This window comes from Zingiber officinale, chromosome 3A (genome assembly GCF_018446385.1).
Source record: "Zingiber officinale cultivar Zhangliang chromosome 3A, Zo_v1.1, whole genome shotgun sequence".
Lineage (NCBI taxonomy): Eukaryota > Viridiplantae > Streptophyta > Magnoliopsida > Zingiberales > Zingiberaceae > Zingiber > Zingiber officinale.
Window position 1 is genome coordinate 154,165,508 of NC_055990.1, and position 17,947 is coordinate 154,183,454.

The 17,947-nt window shown below is 34.5% G+C and overlaps 1 protein-coding gene across 1 annotated transcript; it reads right to left on the minus strand.

Annotated features, from left to right (window-relative positions):
* Positions 1–5,248: 5,248 nt before the first annotated feature.
* Positions 5,249–17,619, minus strand: LOC122052901 (ethylene receptor 2-like). Its single transcript, XM_042614641.1, has 3 exons — positions 17,258–17,619; positions 7,074–8,948; positions 5,249–6,116 (listed from the first exon to the last, which is right to left on the minus strand). The coding sequence occupies exons 2-3, from the start codon at positions 8,820–8,822 to the stop codon at positions 5,586–5,588; spliced, it is 2,280 nt and encodes a 759-aa protein (XP_042470575.1). The 5' UTR covers positions 8,823–8,948; positions 17,258–17,619; the 3' UTR covers positions 5,249–5,585.
* Between the last annotated feature and the right edge of the window lie 328 nt (positions 17,620–17,947).

Genomic DNA, 17,947 nt, shown 5'->3' on the forward strand with positions numbered 1-17,947 from the left:
ATTTTCATTTTTCATGTAAGCATCACAACCTCATATCTTAAGGTAAGACAAATTTGATTTTTTTTCCAAACCATAACTCATAAGGAGTCTTATTTACTAATTTGATTAGAACTCGGTTAAGTGTGTATGCCATTATTTCTAAGACATAGCCCCAAAACAATATTGGAAGACTTATATGACTCATCATTGATCTAACCATATTCATGAGTATGTGATTTCTCCTTTCTAAAACACCGCTCACTCTTGCATTCTAGGAAGTGTAAATTGAAAAATTATCCCACTCTTTTAGGTAATCAATGAACTCTTAGCTTAAATACTCACCACCTCGATCAGGGCTTTAATTTTCTTGCCACATTGATTTTCTACTTCATTCTTAAACTCCTTAAACTTGTCTAGAGTTTTAGATTTATGTCACATTGAGTAGATATATCCATTTCTACTTAAATCATCAGTAAAATTCACGAAGTAGGTATACACTCCTGTAGTCTGAACTTGTAATGGCCCACAAATATCACTATGTATGAGTTCTAATGGTTCCTTTGCCCATTCACCTATCATGGTGAAAGACTTCTTGGTCATTTTCCCTTATAAACATGCTTCACATATATCTATGAGCTCTAATTCAAAAGAGTCCAAATACCCATTACTAAGTAATCTAGCGATGTGCTTTTCAGTTATATGACCAAGTCTACAATGACAGAGATATGTCAAGTTTGAGTCATGCAATTTTTATTTCTTACTTTCAATACAATAAATTGGTTCATCTAAGTTAAGAACATAAATACTATTATTCAATAAACCATTCTCATAGAACATATTGTTCAAATAAAAGGAACATAATTTGTCCTTGAATTGAAAAACAAATCCCTTGGTGTCCAAACTCGATATTGAAATGATATTTTTTGAGAAACTAGAAACAAAATAGTAATTTTCTAAATTTAAAACAAGTCCATTAGGCAAATTTATTAAATAAATTCCTACAGCTAACGCAACAACTCTTGCTCCATTAGCTACTCATAAGTCCATCTCGCCCTTGGACAACCGTCTGCAATCACGTAGACCCTGTATGTTCACACAAATATAAGAACTACTTTCAGAATCTATGACCCATGGTGAAAAAATAGAAAGATTGTACTTTATCGTAAAGATACCCAAAGCATCCGCTCTACTGTCACTATATGAAAATATATCAGTTTTTCTTCCAATGACCTTTCTTGCCACAATATGAAACACATGACCTCCTTCTCATTAGATTGGGATACATGCATCCCTCTCTTAAGCTTCTTATGATCTTGATATCTAGGATTATTCACTACATTAGCCTTGGGATTAAACTCCCCAGTGTTAAGGCGCTTATTTGTTTTTCTAATCATCATTACATGCAGTGAAGGATTTACCTTCATACCCTTCTTAGTAGTTTTCAGCATTGTCATCAGATTAGTCAAACACTTGTCTATGCTATTCATGTTGAAGTTTAATATGAACTGAAAAAATGATGGAGGTAGTAATGACAAGACCAGGTCAATAGTCCAGTCCTGGTCCAATTTGGAACCTAAGGTCTCAAGCCTCTCTATGTATCCTATCATCTTGAGTACATGAGACCCAACCTGGTTTCCTTCCACCAGTAGAGAGGTTTCATACCTCTCTACTCTCGCACTTTCTTGGAAGAGCTCACGTAAGTGCTGATCAATCTCCCTAGAACTCATGTTCTCATGTTTTCTCTGCAACTCGGGAGACATAGAAGATAGTATGATGCATTGCACATCCAATGCATCTTCCATATATTGAGAATAATATGACTAATCTTCGTCCGAAGCGTCGGACACAAACTCCTTCATTGGTTCGTCTTCAAGCACATAAAATTTTCTTTCATGTCTCATGATGGTTTTTAGTTTCCTATACCAATCTAGGTAGTTATAACTGAGGGTATTCTATTTCTCGAAAATGCTTCGCACTGAAAAGGTATTTGTGTTTGCCATCTAAAATATAATAATTTAAAGCAAAATTTAGTATCTGTGGAATATATTTAATAAAGAATTTGTATAACTCCTATTATTTTATTCAAGTCCAACAACCCCCACTGTTAGAATCGGGAATTAGTTGGTAACAATTTCTAGTAAAATCAAAACTCTGAATCATATAGTATACACACAACTGAGTTGTACCTACATGCTACATTTATCAGGTAGACATTAACTTGTCAATCACAAATCTATGTGACTTTCGGTATATTCTTATCGAGTCTTATATTCTCAACACTTTTCCATCAAATCAATTGACCTTAGCTGAGCTAAACAAGTCAATGAATTTGAGTTAAGTCGACCCACTAATAATTATGATAAATTATAGATGTTTTGACACAAGCATACGGCTGAACTGTACCGACTTATGTAAAAACTCTAACTATCATTATAGTTATTAGTAGAGAGCTTTTAACAAATCTTGACCTTAATATATTTAAGGGATTTTATAATTATTAAAATATCGCATCATTAATTAACTTCTTCTGCATTCACACAATCTCACTACAAGATTTATCTCCATTAATCTTTATAGTCTTTTAAGACAAATAGGTATTGAAAATTTTAATATGTTAATATACTTTTGTCATAAGAAATTTATATCTAAATTATAAAATATATTACTTTACATATTTTTAGACAAGATTCATTTCTATCATGAATGGTTAAGGCATAACTTGAAATAAAGAAATTAAAATTTCTTTGAAATCTCTCAAACCACTAATTTCTTAAATAAATTTTGAAGAAGAAGTTTCGTACTATATGATCCAACCACGAATTGGCTCTGATACCATTGTTGAAATCAGAACGTAGCGGAATATATATATTAAAATTAAATTTTTCTCTTAAATCATGGATCTCTTCGTAGTACATATAGTTTTAAATAAAATAACATGAAATAAAACATACCTTGTAGTCCTCAATAGAGTGAATGAAATTACAAACAAATGAGAACCCCACGTATGACTCCTCTAGCGGTATCTATGCGCACTAGATCACAAACCTGACACGATCCATTAGGTGCTATCCTCTTGGATTGACAAAATCTTGAAGCACTATCGATCTCTTTCAATGAAAGAAAGCGAAGAAGTCTTCATGGGAGAAGTAGAGAGAGAGTTTCGTCTTTCATCTTCTAGAGAATTTTCCAAGGATGACTACTTATAGCCTCCGAGGAAGATGAAGAGGTATGACTATTCAAATTTTCTATTAATCATCATGATGATGGTTGTTCAAATTCTCCATTAATCATCATGATATTCACTATTCAAATTCTTCATTAATCATGATTGTGACTATTCAAATTCTCCATTAATCTTTCTTTAAATCAAATAAATTCATATTTGATCTTTATCTATTCTAGCTTCCGATATTTCAGAATTAATTAATTCTAATTCATAAATAATAATTGATTAATTTTAGTATCTACTAAAATAATCAATTATAGATAATGTTCATGTCTACTTGCTATTTATACGATCCTCTAAGTTTTATACATGAAGACAGTATAAATCTATACACAGAATAAGTATCACCATGAACCGATTACTATGTAATTTAATCTCTTCATCTAAGCCTACATCCCAATTAATTTGGTGCATTATGCATCATTACCAAATTAATTATTTTACTTGATTTTCAAGATATAATAGACCTCTCTTGAATGATAAATCATTCCTTCCATAGCCATGGATTTCGAGCCACTAATATTTCTATCAAGCGGCTAGGATGTTAACTCATAATACAATAGAATGATAAATCCTCTATTGACTCAATACTATTTTCTCTATATTTTGCTATATACCCAACAACCATATTAATCCTAATCTGATTAAAGACTACCTTTAACGAAATCAAAGTACATATCTTTATGCATAAAATAAATAAAGGCCTCAAGTTAAAAAATCATTTACACTCATTTATAAGAGGAATAATGAATTATTCTTAATATGTGGTCTCCTCTTAAGCCGGTCGTGTCCAGTATACCTCTAAACTCAAGGCACTGTCAAGTACAACTTGAATATTCATCCCTCGATCTATCTCGACCTAATAATATTTAGCGTTGATCTAGATATTTATGTCCCCTCAAAATATCTATACGATCATGGATTATTTTTAAATTAATATAACTATTAATTTATGGAACTTTATCATTAATCATATACGTACAAAAAAGAGAATAAATAATTAACAATAAATACTTACCTTTATGAAATAATTATCCATAAAATATATAAAGAATATTTTAGTACATAAGTATACACACTAACAGAATAAGTATCTAATGTCGTGTTTATTTGAGAAAGACTTTATCTAAGTTCTTCGCCAAATGATTAAATTACCAATTTATCTGTGATGTAAAAAAAAATCTCGTCCTTGCTGTTCTATTAAATTCAAAGTATAGGAGAGTTTATGATCTAAGGATAAGGCATTCAAGTAATTTTATAAGTAATTCGAATTTCAACTATAGTATGTTGGGCGAAGAGTCGTTCTCACTTTCAAATTTGCTTGATTGCTGATATGTGGGATTGGATCGTTCACTACATGACTAATTTAATTGAAGGCCATACACTTAGATTATAAAAACTTGACTCTTTGTTTTTTGTTTTGAGCGTGTTTTTCAATATTTCTCCTGATAAGTTTCTTCATTTTGATATATATGAAGCATCTTCCATATTAAAAAAAATGATTTTATATACAATGATGTCAAGACTAGAATTTGTTATCACAAGTATTATTATTTTAATTTCCATTCTTTTAAATAGGAAATTTGAAAATTAGAAAATGAATAATGTTCATATTGGGTATTCGGGTTAGATGCTGGCCCAATTGGAAGAGCGACAGCCCAAAACTATATTGGAGTGATTTTATGGTATTTCTAATAATTTTTTTATTGCTTCACGTTTTGAAGGTTGGGATTTCTTTTAGTTGTTATTTTTTTTTTTCACAGTTGGTTTTTATAAATAACGCAGTAATTCCACTTCTCATGTATAATTTATGTCGGTGTGATTCGAACTCTTATTATCTAGGAAACCCATTTTATCATTTATCATCGCATCGTAGTGCCGGGGCTTAATTTTTTCAGTATTGAAGCATTCTAATGACGTAATATCTTTCATTACATTCTTTTGGGTTGCCAATCAATGTCATTTTGGTCATTGTATATTCTTATACATTACCAAAAAAACAGAAAAAGGAAAAGAAAACAACCTAATTTCTATACCATAATATAGTTTAATAATATATTCACCACAACAAAATATATTACAAAATGCCGGGCGATGAACTAATCGATTACAATATTGAAAATTGAGGGAGAGTCAGTGAAGTGTTTAGCGGCATCTACCGAGTATCATTTGAGTGAGTTTGGAAGACTGTTCAATTCCAATTATATGATTTACCCTGGCTAAATTAAAAAAAAACATTAACTGATTCCTGTATACACGTTTTGAGTGCATAATTGTACATCACTGGCTGTTACAAAACTCTTAACGAATACAGAAGGTGGCGGAAAATTGAGATTTGAGCAGGAATGAACCTCATCAGTGCCAAGTTGCATGAAAGCCTCTATGAATTGTGAAGAACCCTGTACAGTTCATCTCCCAACGACTGTAATGTTACGGGTTTTCTTACCATGCCATTGATCCCCGACTGCAGGCACTTCTCCCATATATCACCCTCTGTGCTTGCAGATAAAGCCACAATCGAAGGCCAAGACCTGCTCCTGAACTTCCTGATTCTCATTGCTACTTCAAACCCATCCATTTGGGGCATGCAAAGGTCCAATACTATGACTTGATAGGGCGTGACGGGGTTGCCAAATGAGCTAATGCATTGAAATCCAGAACTGACAGATGACACACGGCAACCCAGTTTCTCAAGGAGTTTACGAGTAATTGCCCTGTTGGTATCATCACTCTCAGCTAGCAGAACTCTGAGACCTTTGAAATTGGGTGTGGAAGATACAGAATGCAACTCAAAAGATCCTCTGCTCTCTGGTACTGTGGTCAACCGTTGCAATTGGAATTGAAGAATGAGTGTGAAGCTTTCCGTGATACCTTTGGGATTCTTAAATTCCCAGATATTTCCTTGCATCATCTTTATATGAAAAGACAAAATTAAGTTGGTTATTAAGGACTAAAACTGCTTATCTGCTTACAGTTAAGATACTACATGAAGTAAAAAAAGCTAATCGCTGGTTATTGGTTAAACTATAAGTTGGTTGCCCTAGTGGGTTAACTGTCATTACCCTAAGGGCATGAACCACAAATCAAAATTACCAATAAGGTTCTCCTCTTTGATGTGCCAGGTTCTCAAGCACACTTAATGTGGCTTTCTGTGCAGTGTTTCAGTTTCATCCCTTTGAAAGTGTCATTGAGCTGCTAATTTTCATTCTATTTTTCTTGCATGAATCATTCAGGCCCTCTCTCAACCAATGACAGGATATTTTTGGTGCATCAGCATTATAGGGGTATAGATCTAATGCAGTAATGCAACTGAAATGATATCTAGAGTGAGGAATCAATGAACATGAGTTAGTGACTCAGTATCTCCAGACTTCTCTTGACAATATAACTGGATAACTAGATGCAAGCTGCAAGCATTCCAGGTTATGGCAGACCCAAGATATGATGTATTAGACCCAGCGATAGGTTTACAAGAAATTAACCATATAGCCAATTGATTTAACATAGTTGGCAGCAAGGCTTATCCTCTTAGATCAGTTATTGAAGGAAATTGGATGACCAAGCTGCACACAAGGCTATTGTAACAAAATGCAACAAATGAGAAAAAAATAATTAAATTCAATTATGTGGCTGAGGATAGATAGAAGATCTAAATTCCCACTCAAAATGTTTCAGTTTTTGGAGTAGCCCAGCAACCTATAAATGACAAACAGCAAACTAGGCGTGAATTAATATACACTAGCTGTGTCCATAACATAATGGGTTAGCATCTTCAGGGTCTTTAAACTAATATGGTTCCACTAAAGCAAAATTGGATATTATCTTATATTAAATGAATTTGAAACTAAAGAAAAGATTTAAACATTACCTGAACAAGCCTCTTGAACATTCTAAAGCTAAGGCCCATCTCCAAACCCTTAGAATCAGTGATCTGAGAACGCTGAACTGATGATGAGATAAATGTTTCAAATTCTAATTTTCTTAATCCAATATCAAACTTCACACAAGCATAACCGTCATAGAAGTCCAATTTCCATGCATGCCATTCCTGCTCTTCTTTGTCTTTGATCCGATCATACCTCAAAACTCGGATTATAAGAGACCCTCCTCCAGTATTACACCGATTCAGAATAGTACCAACCATATGCAGTATCACATGAAAAATTCGCTTCTCATCCCCAACAACCTGATCAGGCACTTCATTTTCCACTTGAAATCCAAAACCAAATCCCCGAGAATCGCAAAGACATCTTGCAGCAGTAACAGCTTCCTTGATCATAGAGTGCAGGTGGAAGGGTCTCATTACCAAAGATACATGTTCACTGTTTATTCTAGAAATTTCCATCACATCATTGACCAATGTTGAAACCACATTACCACTTTTTGTGATGGTATCAACAAGCAGTCTTTGTTCAGGATTTAATTGTTCTTGTTGCAGCATGGACAACAACCCCAAGATAGAATAGATGGGTTTTCTCATTCCCTGGCTCATGGCAACTTGGAACTGATTTCTTGCTTCACTTGCCCGTAAAGTATTCTGTCTTGCCTGAAGCAGATCTCGATTTTGTTGCTCCAACTTCTCTCTCATAATTTGTGACTCCTCTAAAACTGCAGCATGAGAGAGGGCAACAGCAACCTGATCTGCAACCACCTCAACAATATCTAGTTCCTGATTGCTCCAATCCCTTGAAGTATCCTTGGGGAGGACCAGAATCAGTATTGCATAGCTTGTTTTAACAGCTTCTGGGGTTCCACCTTTGAAATTAGATACCTTTAACATTGGCATGCGTATTGCGGCCACTGCTCCAGACTCAACCCTGTCTCCACTACTTGCAGAACCTAGCACAGAGTCAGTACCTAGAATCTTCACACCCATGGTTTCTTTAACTTCTAATATATCAGGGTCATCAAAAGGAATAGAGCTATTGTATAAATTAAGGGCGTTCCTAGACCTTAGCTCATGAGTTAGGTACATCAACTTTTTATTCTCATCTGGCATCCACACTGCACAATTTTGTAGGCCTAATGTCTTTGAAAGCTCAACCATAGTCGTATATAGTATGGTATGCCTGTCTAGTGATTTGCGAATCTCTTGAGTAAGCATTCTTACATGCCAACTAGCCTCTTCTTGCCTCTTCATTAGGCCAACCTCCCTGTCCAATTCCCGAGCTTTTGTTCTCAGGAAGTTCTCCCTCACCTTCACTCTCAAAAGCTGAGGGATCAAGGTCAGGAGCGTTATTGCTGTGGCAAATGATACAAGTGCTGTAAAAAATTTGGAAATGGTCAAGCTTAGCATCAAGAGGAATGAGTGTGGCTCGTATGTGAACACATTCAACAAGTGTGTCAGTCCACATAAGACTATGAAGGCACCAAACTGGATGACAATCCATTTGAACGGGAAGAGGTTGGAACATGTAGCAAAATACAAGAGTGCAAGTGGAATGGAGAAGTAGGCAGCAGCTATCAAAAGATCGCTCACTTTCTGACATCGGAAAATGTTCTCAACTGCCCAAAAACCATCTCCATCGCAGTGGCATCGTTGATACCCTATCTCGATGGCAGATGCAGATGATAACAAGTAAAAGAATAGAATTCCATAGCACAATGATTTTAACATTTGAGCTATAACACAGGGTTCATTTCATATGGATAAACACCCCTGAGTTTGCAGATTGGAAATAATATCACAGTACTAAAACCCAACAATTCAAGTCTTCCAAGAGTCTTCTCAGATTCCTACACTCTAAGTTAAATGAAAACTCTAATAAGCAGTGGGAAAACAAATTCAAGAATACTTGGCATTACATGCCATTAACAAATTGTTAGTGCAAAATATCCCAATAAATAGTCTAACCAAAGTTATATAACAATAAACAAGAACAAAAAATAGTCAGAAATACAAATTCAGAAGAACATAAATATTATCCTATAGAAAATTACTGGTCCTTGTGCATGATATCAAGTTTCCTCACAATACAATCGTTGTTCACCTCCCTATGAGCACTGTCATGAAGACAATAATGAAATTCCTTTTGCTGCAGAGCAGCAAAATCAAGAGAAATCGGGGAAATAAGAAATGATAGAGGAAAATTTCCTTAGGCTTTGCTTCATGATCTTGTTAGAGAGAATGTCTTCTTTTGTGAAAGCTTTTCCATTAGTGTGAAATGCAATATCATAAAATATTAATTTTAAATCTATCATTTTTATTTAATTAATTCTTAACATTGAGGTGAACATTATACCTCAATGTCAAGAACAATACAATGTCCTTAATTAATTAATTAGAATTTTTTATACTTTGTCCAGCAATCCTCTATCAAACTAAGAAATAAATCTAATAAGATAATAAAAGAAAGAAATTATGATGCTAAAGGCCTACTAAAATGTCGATTACAGACTAAACCCACTCAATGAATCAGTATTTTATCCCTATTTGTCATTGATAAGACAGTATATTTTTTTTTTCTTAATTTCTCATAACTTTAGCTAATTAGCAAAGTAATGGATCAAGGACCCGTATTCTCATAAGTCAATTGATCTACAGATAAGGTAATTAAAATACCAATAAATAACATGATAATACTAACCGTGTATTATATAATCTAAAATTTTGGCATCACAAAAATAAGCATGCTAATAAAAATTGAACATGTGCACTACTATCAACGTATGCAAAAATAAATAAGATCTTGCATGATAAATGTATATATCAATATAAAGCTATTTGTTCACAGCATTATTAGCATATTTGTAACATCTCATTAATAAGCTATGACATTCTATAATATAATTTCTAACTGTACCTCATATTATTTGTTCATGTTTGCATTCAACTAATAGAAAGCAAAATTGATATGTCTGCTAAATATATGGTCAAAATAATTTATAATAAAATATGGGCACCAGTGTTCGAAAAAAAATCCTAGGCGGCCGCCTAGGTGTTGTGCAGCGGCAAGCCACGCCAGAAACCTACCAGGCGGGTGACCTAGGAGGTTGGGCCGCCTAGGCGGTCCTCGACGGCTTTGGCAGGCCTCAGCGCAGATATTTTAGGCATATTTTAGGCTTTTAATATGACTAAATCTAAAATCCTAATTTGCTTGTTTGCATGAAGAGGCTCTTCGTCTTCTATCATCGTCGCAGCTTCGGGCTTCGTCGCTTCCGGTAAGTTTTTACTTTTTTATTGCTGTTGTTAATTCTTTTTTTGTTTCTCTTGATGCGTGGTCGTCGCAGCAAGTCTCCGGCGGCGTTGGATGCGTTGCGGGACATCCGCAGTCGCTGGAAGCGTCGCAGGACCCGTCGAGCGGCATCTCATGATACTTTCGATGGCACTAGACCGGCGCCGCTGGAAGCAACGCCGAACTTCGTCGAACGCGCCGAACGCGTCGGGCAACACTTCCGGCGGGGCCGAACGCCTCCCGCAAGGCATCCAGTGGCATCCGCACCATTGCGTGGTTTTTGTTACGGTGCATAATTCTTTTTTTAGGATTTAATAAAATAAAGCAATTCCTAATTGGGATAATTTCAATAGTAAGGTTTCATAAAACCTAATTAAATTATCCCATTAAATATATTTAAAATTTAAATTTTTTATAATAAATATTATTAATTTATATAAAACAGATTTAAATATATAAAAATTATATTTAAAATTCTAATAAACATAATTAATTTATATAATCAGATTTAAATATATAAACAATATATTTAAAATTTATTTTTTTAATAAATATTATTAATTTATATAACATATTTAAAAATTAAATTAAAAATTAAAAAATTCCAATAAATATTATTAATTTATATAAATCAGATCTAAAAATATAAAAAATATATTTAAAATTTAATTTTTTTTAATAAATATCGAATAAATTTTATTAATTAGATTAAGATATATAAAAAATATTCGCCAACTTGTTAATGCTATATTTTGTATCGTATGGTATAATTAATTTCATTATGTTATATATAATTTTTTTCAGGTTATCTGTTATCATAATGGCAAGCAATCTATCTTCGACAGTATCTGTCACTCAACTCGAATTCGGGATTCTTAGAAAAAAGTCAAATGACATTGGATGAGAATTTGAGATGTTGATTGATCCTAAGAACCTCAACAAAATTAAATGCAAGTTGTATGGAAAGACAATGTCGAGGGGAGTGTATAAGATCAAGGAGCACATTGGAAATATACATGGAAATGTATCTGGTTGTCGAAAAACATTTCAAGAAGATAAAAATAAGTGCAAAAAAGCTATTTTAGAAGGGAGGAACTGAAAGAAGAACAAAATAATGGAAGAACAAAATTGTAGAGTAGAAGTGGCTATTTCTCTAGATGAAGAAGGTCTTGAAATTAAAGGGATGGATGGAATTAAAAAACCTCTTCCACTTGGCCCCATGGATAGATATGCATCAATAATTGCTCCAGAAAATATAAGTTCAAGTGGGAGTAAAGTGCTTCGCCAAAAAAATATAAATAAGACTCTTTTCAAAGAGAGAACTCAACAAGTTCAACAATATGTTAGGAGATGGGTTTATAAAAATAGAATCCCATTAAATATTGTTGATAATGATAGCTTCAAACAACTAATAGAGGCAGTGGGTCAATTTGGACCAGGATTCAAGCCTCCAACTCAATATCAACTTAGGGAGCCACTGTTGAAAGCTGAAGTTCAAAGAATAAAATAATTGCTGAAGCATGAAGGAGAATGAGCAAAGAATGGGTGCTCAATCATGAAAGATGCATGGAGTGATAAAAAAAACATCTTAAATTTGTGTGTTAATTGAAAGGAGGGTACTACATTTTTAGAGTCTAAGGAGTCTTCAGACGAGGTGCATATAGCTGAACTTATTTTTGAGTATGTTGACAAATGTGTTGAACAAGTAGGAGCTCAGAATATTGTTCAGGTTGTAACAAACAATGTCACCAACAATATGACTGCAGCTAAATTGATAAGAGAAAAACGACCTGGGATTTTTTTTGAGTTCATGTACAACTCACACGGATAATCTCATGCTTGAAAGTATTGACAAACTTCTACGATATAAAAAGGTTATTGAGCAATTCAAGTCTTTTACCATTTTCATCTATGCTCACCATAAGACTTTGTCATTTATGAGAAGTTTCACGAAGAAGAAAGATATAGTCCGACCAAGAGTTACTAGACTTGCATCAAATTTCCTCATATTGCAAAGTTTAATTGAAAAAAAAAACTAGTTTAAGAGTCATATTTACAAGTGATATGTGGAAGAAATGTAAATGGTCAAAATCAAACTAAGGAAAATCAGCTTACTCTATAATGATGAGCATGAGTTTTTGGAATGGTGTGACACTTTGTTTGAAAATATTTGCTCCTTTGGTAAGAGTTCTTCGATTGGTAGATGAAGATAGAAAGTCATCGATGGGTTTAAATACGGGAAGCTTCTTCAAGCTAAAGAAGCTATTAAGGTAGCACTGAACAATGTGGAATCAAATTATCAACCTATCATAGTCATTATTAAGTCAAAATGAAGGATAGGCTTGATATATCATTGCATATCAATGCCTTTTTGTTGAATCCTTATTTTTACTATAAAGATAGTTCTATTGCTCTTCATGAGGAAGTTGCGACAGGAATTTTTGAATGCATGGAAATTTTGCATGTCAATGAGTTAGATCTATAAGATACAATTATTAACAAGGAATTTGCAAAGTATAGAGATAAGACTGGGTTATTTGGAAAAACATTGGCAGCAAAAACATATGAAAAAAATGATGATGCATTTGATTCATGTGCATGGTGGAGTACATACGGTGCTCACACACCCAACTTGCTAAGGGTGACATTAAGGATACTTTCATTAACTACAAGTTTATCTGGATGTGAAAGAAATTGGAGTACATTTGAAGGAGTAAGTTTTAACTTTCGGCCTTTAATTAAAGTAGCTATAATTTTTAACGTTTATATTCATGTACTAACTATAATATTTACTTTATATTTTTTCTAGATTCATACAAAGAAAATAAATAGGTTGGATGTCAACAGGTTGAACAAGCTAGTATTTGTCCAATTTAATGCTAGATTGTTGAACAAACAAAAAAGAGAAAAAAAAATGTCGATGTCCTTCTTGCAAAAGATGCTTCAAATGTATAAGGTTGGATTGTAGAGGTGAGGAAGATGATGAAGTTGAACTAGGTTCCGGGCTCACTTGGCAAATGGTTGATGAAGCAAGTGGAGTAGATGAAAATCTACAACCCCGAAGAAGTTCTAAAGTGAGAGAACTTCATGAAAACGATTTTGCATCTGAAGAAGAAGAGGAGGATGATAATAATGATATTGAGTTTGCGTTCGATGAAGAACAAATTTTTGAAAATTATGGAGAAGTAGAATAAATATGACTATATGAGTCTATGAAATATTATTAGTTGTGTAATTTTGAACTCATTTTGTTAAGGCATGATTTATGTTATTGAACAATTATATTTTGTTTAATGGTTCACAATGATGTAATCTTGAATTGAACTCTTGCTACTATTTTCTAATGTTTTCCACCACTAAAGTTGCTTTAGTTTATAGCAAGGTTTTAAAATTCGAGTTGAATATATATTCTATTGTTTACTACATGATTATGATGACTTACTATATGTTCTACTGTTCAACTGTTTCTTTTGCTTGTATTTACCGAGTCTATTATATTTCCTTTGCACAAAATTGTTAGTTTTCTTTTCTATTTTTTCATTTTTTGATATTGGAAAATATGCATTTATTTCAACATACATAGTTAGATCTCCATTGCTGTGAAATTGTTTAAGACAACATTCAAATTTGCATATGACATTGTCGACAGTCCACATAAAACAAGGGATATCGAGGAATCCGCCTAATGGCGCCTAGTCCCCGCCTAGGCGCTAGGCGCTGATCTATCGCCCGACTAGCGCTTAGCAAATTTTAAAACCTTGATGGACACAGTATATCACGTGCTTAAAATCAAAATTAGACATTCCCACCATGGAATTATGTGCCTATATAAGATAATTTATTCTTAATTTTCTTTTCTTTCTGTTTTCCAAGAATAATCCCACATGTTACCTATGCATGCGAACATATCATATGATAAAAAAAATAGTATTGCGCACGAAGCTCCCACCAATGCAAGGTCCCGGAGAAGGGTATATTGTACGCAGCCTTACCCTGCTTTGCAAGAGGCAGAGGTTGTAGGAACCCGAATCTGTGACCTCTAGGTCACACGCAACTTTACCATTGCGACAAGGCTCCCTTTAGGAGCATGTCATATGGTATTCAAATTATTTTTTTTCCAAAATGCAAACTTAAACCAGATCAAGTTATGCAAAAATTATGATTATTTTCCGCCTAAAAAATGTAATCACAAAACTTAACCATAACAAATTAGTGTTATATATATATATAAAGTGGAGTATAAAATCAATGTACAATGTTCTAGAGGCTCCAAAAATAAACCCCCACATTTTAAAGGTTTAATTGATAGCATATATACAAGGATTAAAAGTTAGGCCTCACATAAAGACCATAGCAAAGCAAATGTTGGTCCCTATTAAGAAACCAATATTCACTAGGATACATATAACAAAGAGAAAAGATAACTTTACTTAGAAACATATCAAGCCAATAATACCTTGGTAAAATGCATGCTTTGCTAGTGTACAAAACACAAACATTATCCAAACTTTGTTGTTAGCATTTTTTTCATTTTAATACTCACATACAGAAGAAGAGCCTTGACGCAAAGGTAATGTTATTGTCATGTGACCTTGAGGTCATAGGTTCAAGTCGCGGAAACAACCTCTTGCAAAATATAAGATAAGGTTGCGTACAATAGACCCAATATGGTTTGACCCTTCTCCAGGACCCCACACTAACGAGAACTTCGCACACCGGGCTACCCCTTAATACTCACATAAAAATTTGCATTAAATTACAAGCAACATTTCATAAATAAATAAATAGAAGGAAGGGTGTTTAGATTTTGAACCGAAGAAGACCATACATGATGCTAATAAGTGCTGACTGCTCAGAAAAAAAAAGTAAATGTAGTCATTGCTACCTATTATAAGTATGGGACAAAGTTGATAAATCATCAAACAAGTGGAAGGCAAAGCAGGAATAACTTACAACAATTGAAAACATTATCCTCCTTAAATTTAATAATACATAAAAGTTGAATCATCATCTAATATATTTATTTAGAAATATTAAAATATGAATTAATTTGTTTATAATGATAACGGTGTAGTTATAGGGTAGTTTAAAGAAAATTTTCAATAATCTTTTGGATAGCTTCCACTATAGTTCAGTACTTAAATGAAACCTAGTTGGGCGGTACATCTCTTAAACCCATACGTCACAGCCCCTATTTTTCGTACTATGCTTCTTCCTCCTACCCCACCCATCTCATGCAGTTAATACCTTACCATCTCTTTCTCTGCCCGACCTTCACCTCAACCAAGCCATGAGATCAAGGCAGCAATGACTGTCATTCTTGGGAGAAATGGGCAATGGCAGGAGCAGTTTGTCGGGTCATGATGATCTCCCATCTAGGTCGTTGTTGCTCCTACGCAACAGGTTTTGCATCATGATCCCCTGCCCACCATAACCATGCCCTACCCCCTTTAGGAGGAACGCCTCTCTCCTATTTTTCCTTCTTAGTGCCACCCTCATGCCAAATTGCTTCCTCCTGCCACCTCTGTCAGCAGCAATCATCAATTCTTGCCCAGTTCTAATGTGCTGCAGCTTTGGGTGAGCAATCAAAGAATGCAAGGAGCCTCTTCCTCTGGGTTGTCAAGCAGCAGTTGGCCGACCTTTCTCTTTCTCACTGGTCAGCAGCATTGAGTCTCTCTTGCATGGTTGAAATTGTTCGATCCAAAGATGAGTGAAATCATCGCCTCTCTTAGTCAGTGAAGGATGATGCTGAATCTCCTCTCTCCTTCTAGCATTGTTGGTCATCAAGCATCCCTACCCATCCCTCCACAGCAAACAGCAAGAATATCTCTCCTCTATTCAACCAACATCTGGGTAGATCATCATGAAATTAGAATCCAAAGTGATTCGCCTTTACCTTAGGAGTTCGTTAAAACATTTTATCTTATTCATATTAGAGCAGAAACTGTAAATGAAGATCATTAGGTTAGAGGAACAACAAAGGGACAAGTGGTCTAAGAGGGAGGCTGAGCAAAGAGAGAATTGTTTTTTGTTGTATGATGAAGATTCCAACCATGAATTTAAGTTATTGTTCATTATTTAACACATGTTGTTTTTAATAAGATAATATTAATCTGGAGAACACTTATTGCAGTTCAATCTCCTTAATAAATCAATCAATGTTTTTGAAGTTGATCCAACACAAGTTAGATCTAAAAAACCCTGGATTTATGTCCATCTTGTCTACATTCTCAGTAGCTACCATAAAAATTCTTAAATAATAGAGAACATATATGAGATTTTTCAGAGAATATAAGATCTAGGTGGCAATAGTATGTGACTGTTCCTACCCCAATACTAATATTCCTACCCAAATACTGAGTGCAAATTGTTAAAACCACATTAACCCAATAATATTGAAGTGCATTAAAACAATTTCAAAGTTGAAGTTCCCGGCCCCAAGGCACAGATTTGTCCTGTTAATCCGCGTTTGATTCCTATCTTTTGCCTCAAAAGATACAACCAATGTTACTTCAACTGCCGATGAATAAAAAAAAATCTGAACAAAAAACACCAATACCCATACGAAAATGAAATGTAAAAAGGCTTTTACCATTACCTCCAAGAAACTTACGAGATCATAACTCTGATGATCGATCAAGTGGTCAAGGAGTACCAACGAAAACTCAATTATTTTTCCCATACGGAGCATGAGGAAATGTTGAAGAGCTAGTAAATGCTAGCAAATACCAAAGAAATCCAAAAAAGAACAAAGATGATATCTCGAAACACAAATCTAACAGACCTGACTCCCAAAATATCAAAGAGAAGAAATAAAGATGCTCATCAACTCATAGCAAAAAACAATTCTAGAGATCTACTATCAAAAAATCCTTACCTTCTTTTCCTTCCTCCCGTCCCAATTCAATCCTCAGCTGATGAGATCCGGCAAGAACGAACAGTTCCAAACCAAAATAAAGAAGACAGCCGCCAGAAAGGCGGAAAGCACACCTAGAAGCAAGAAAGATAGTCGCAAGCCACCTCCAAGACTACCATCCCCGATCCTCCGCCCCACTCAGGATGGATTGCGCAGATTCCTTCACGCCATCACCACAGACAGAAGCTGCGGCTTCCATGGACGGGAAAGCGCCATCTCCGCTTACGATCTCCGCCGCCCCGCATTCCCATGGCTCAAGGCGTCGGGGAAGAGTAAGGGCAAGGGACGGGAAGAAGAAAAGCGGAGGTAGGAGGGCGTCCAAGTAAGGGAAAAAGAGGGGCCCTCACTTTGTAGTCTTTTCACTCTGACGGGAGGCAGTGGTCTCGAAGATATACGGCTAAGATATACCACGTGTTTCCATTGGACGGCAAGATAGCGGGATATGATTCCATAGTCCCTCCAACGACGAGTGTTTTCGGTCTGTGTTTAGCTGCTGGAAGAAGAAAAAAAATAAATTAATAAATATTTATTTTTAGTTTATGATATGGACAATTTGCTTTATAAATTTCATATTTTTACAGATTGTTTTTAGAAAATGAAAAAAAAAACTAATAATTTTACTGAATAAAATTTCAATCTTCAATTTGAATA

Bases quoted from the DNA above. Each gene is read 5' to 3' on its own strand.
- LOC122052901 (XM_042614641.1), bottom strand. From the start codon at position 8,822: ATGTTAAAATCATTGTGCTATGGAATTCTATTCTTTTACTTGTTATCA. The intron at 6,117-7,073 runs GTAATGTTTAAA...TTTCATATAAAG, and splicing joins TGTTCAAGAGGCTTGTTCAG to ATGATGCAAGGAAATATCTG.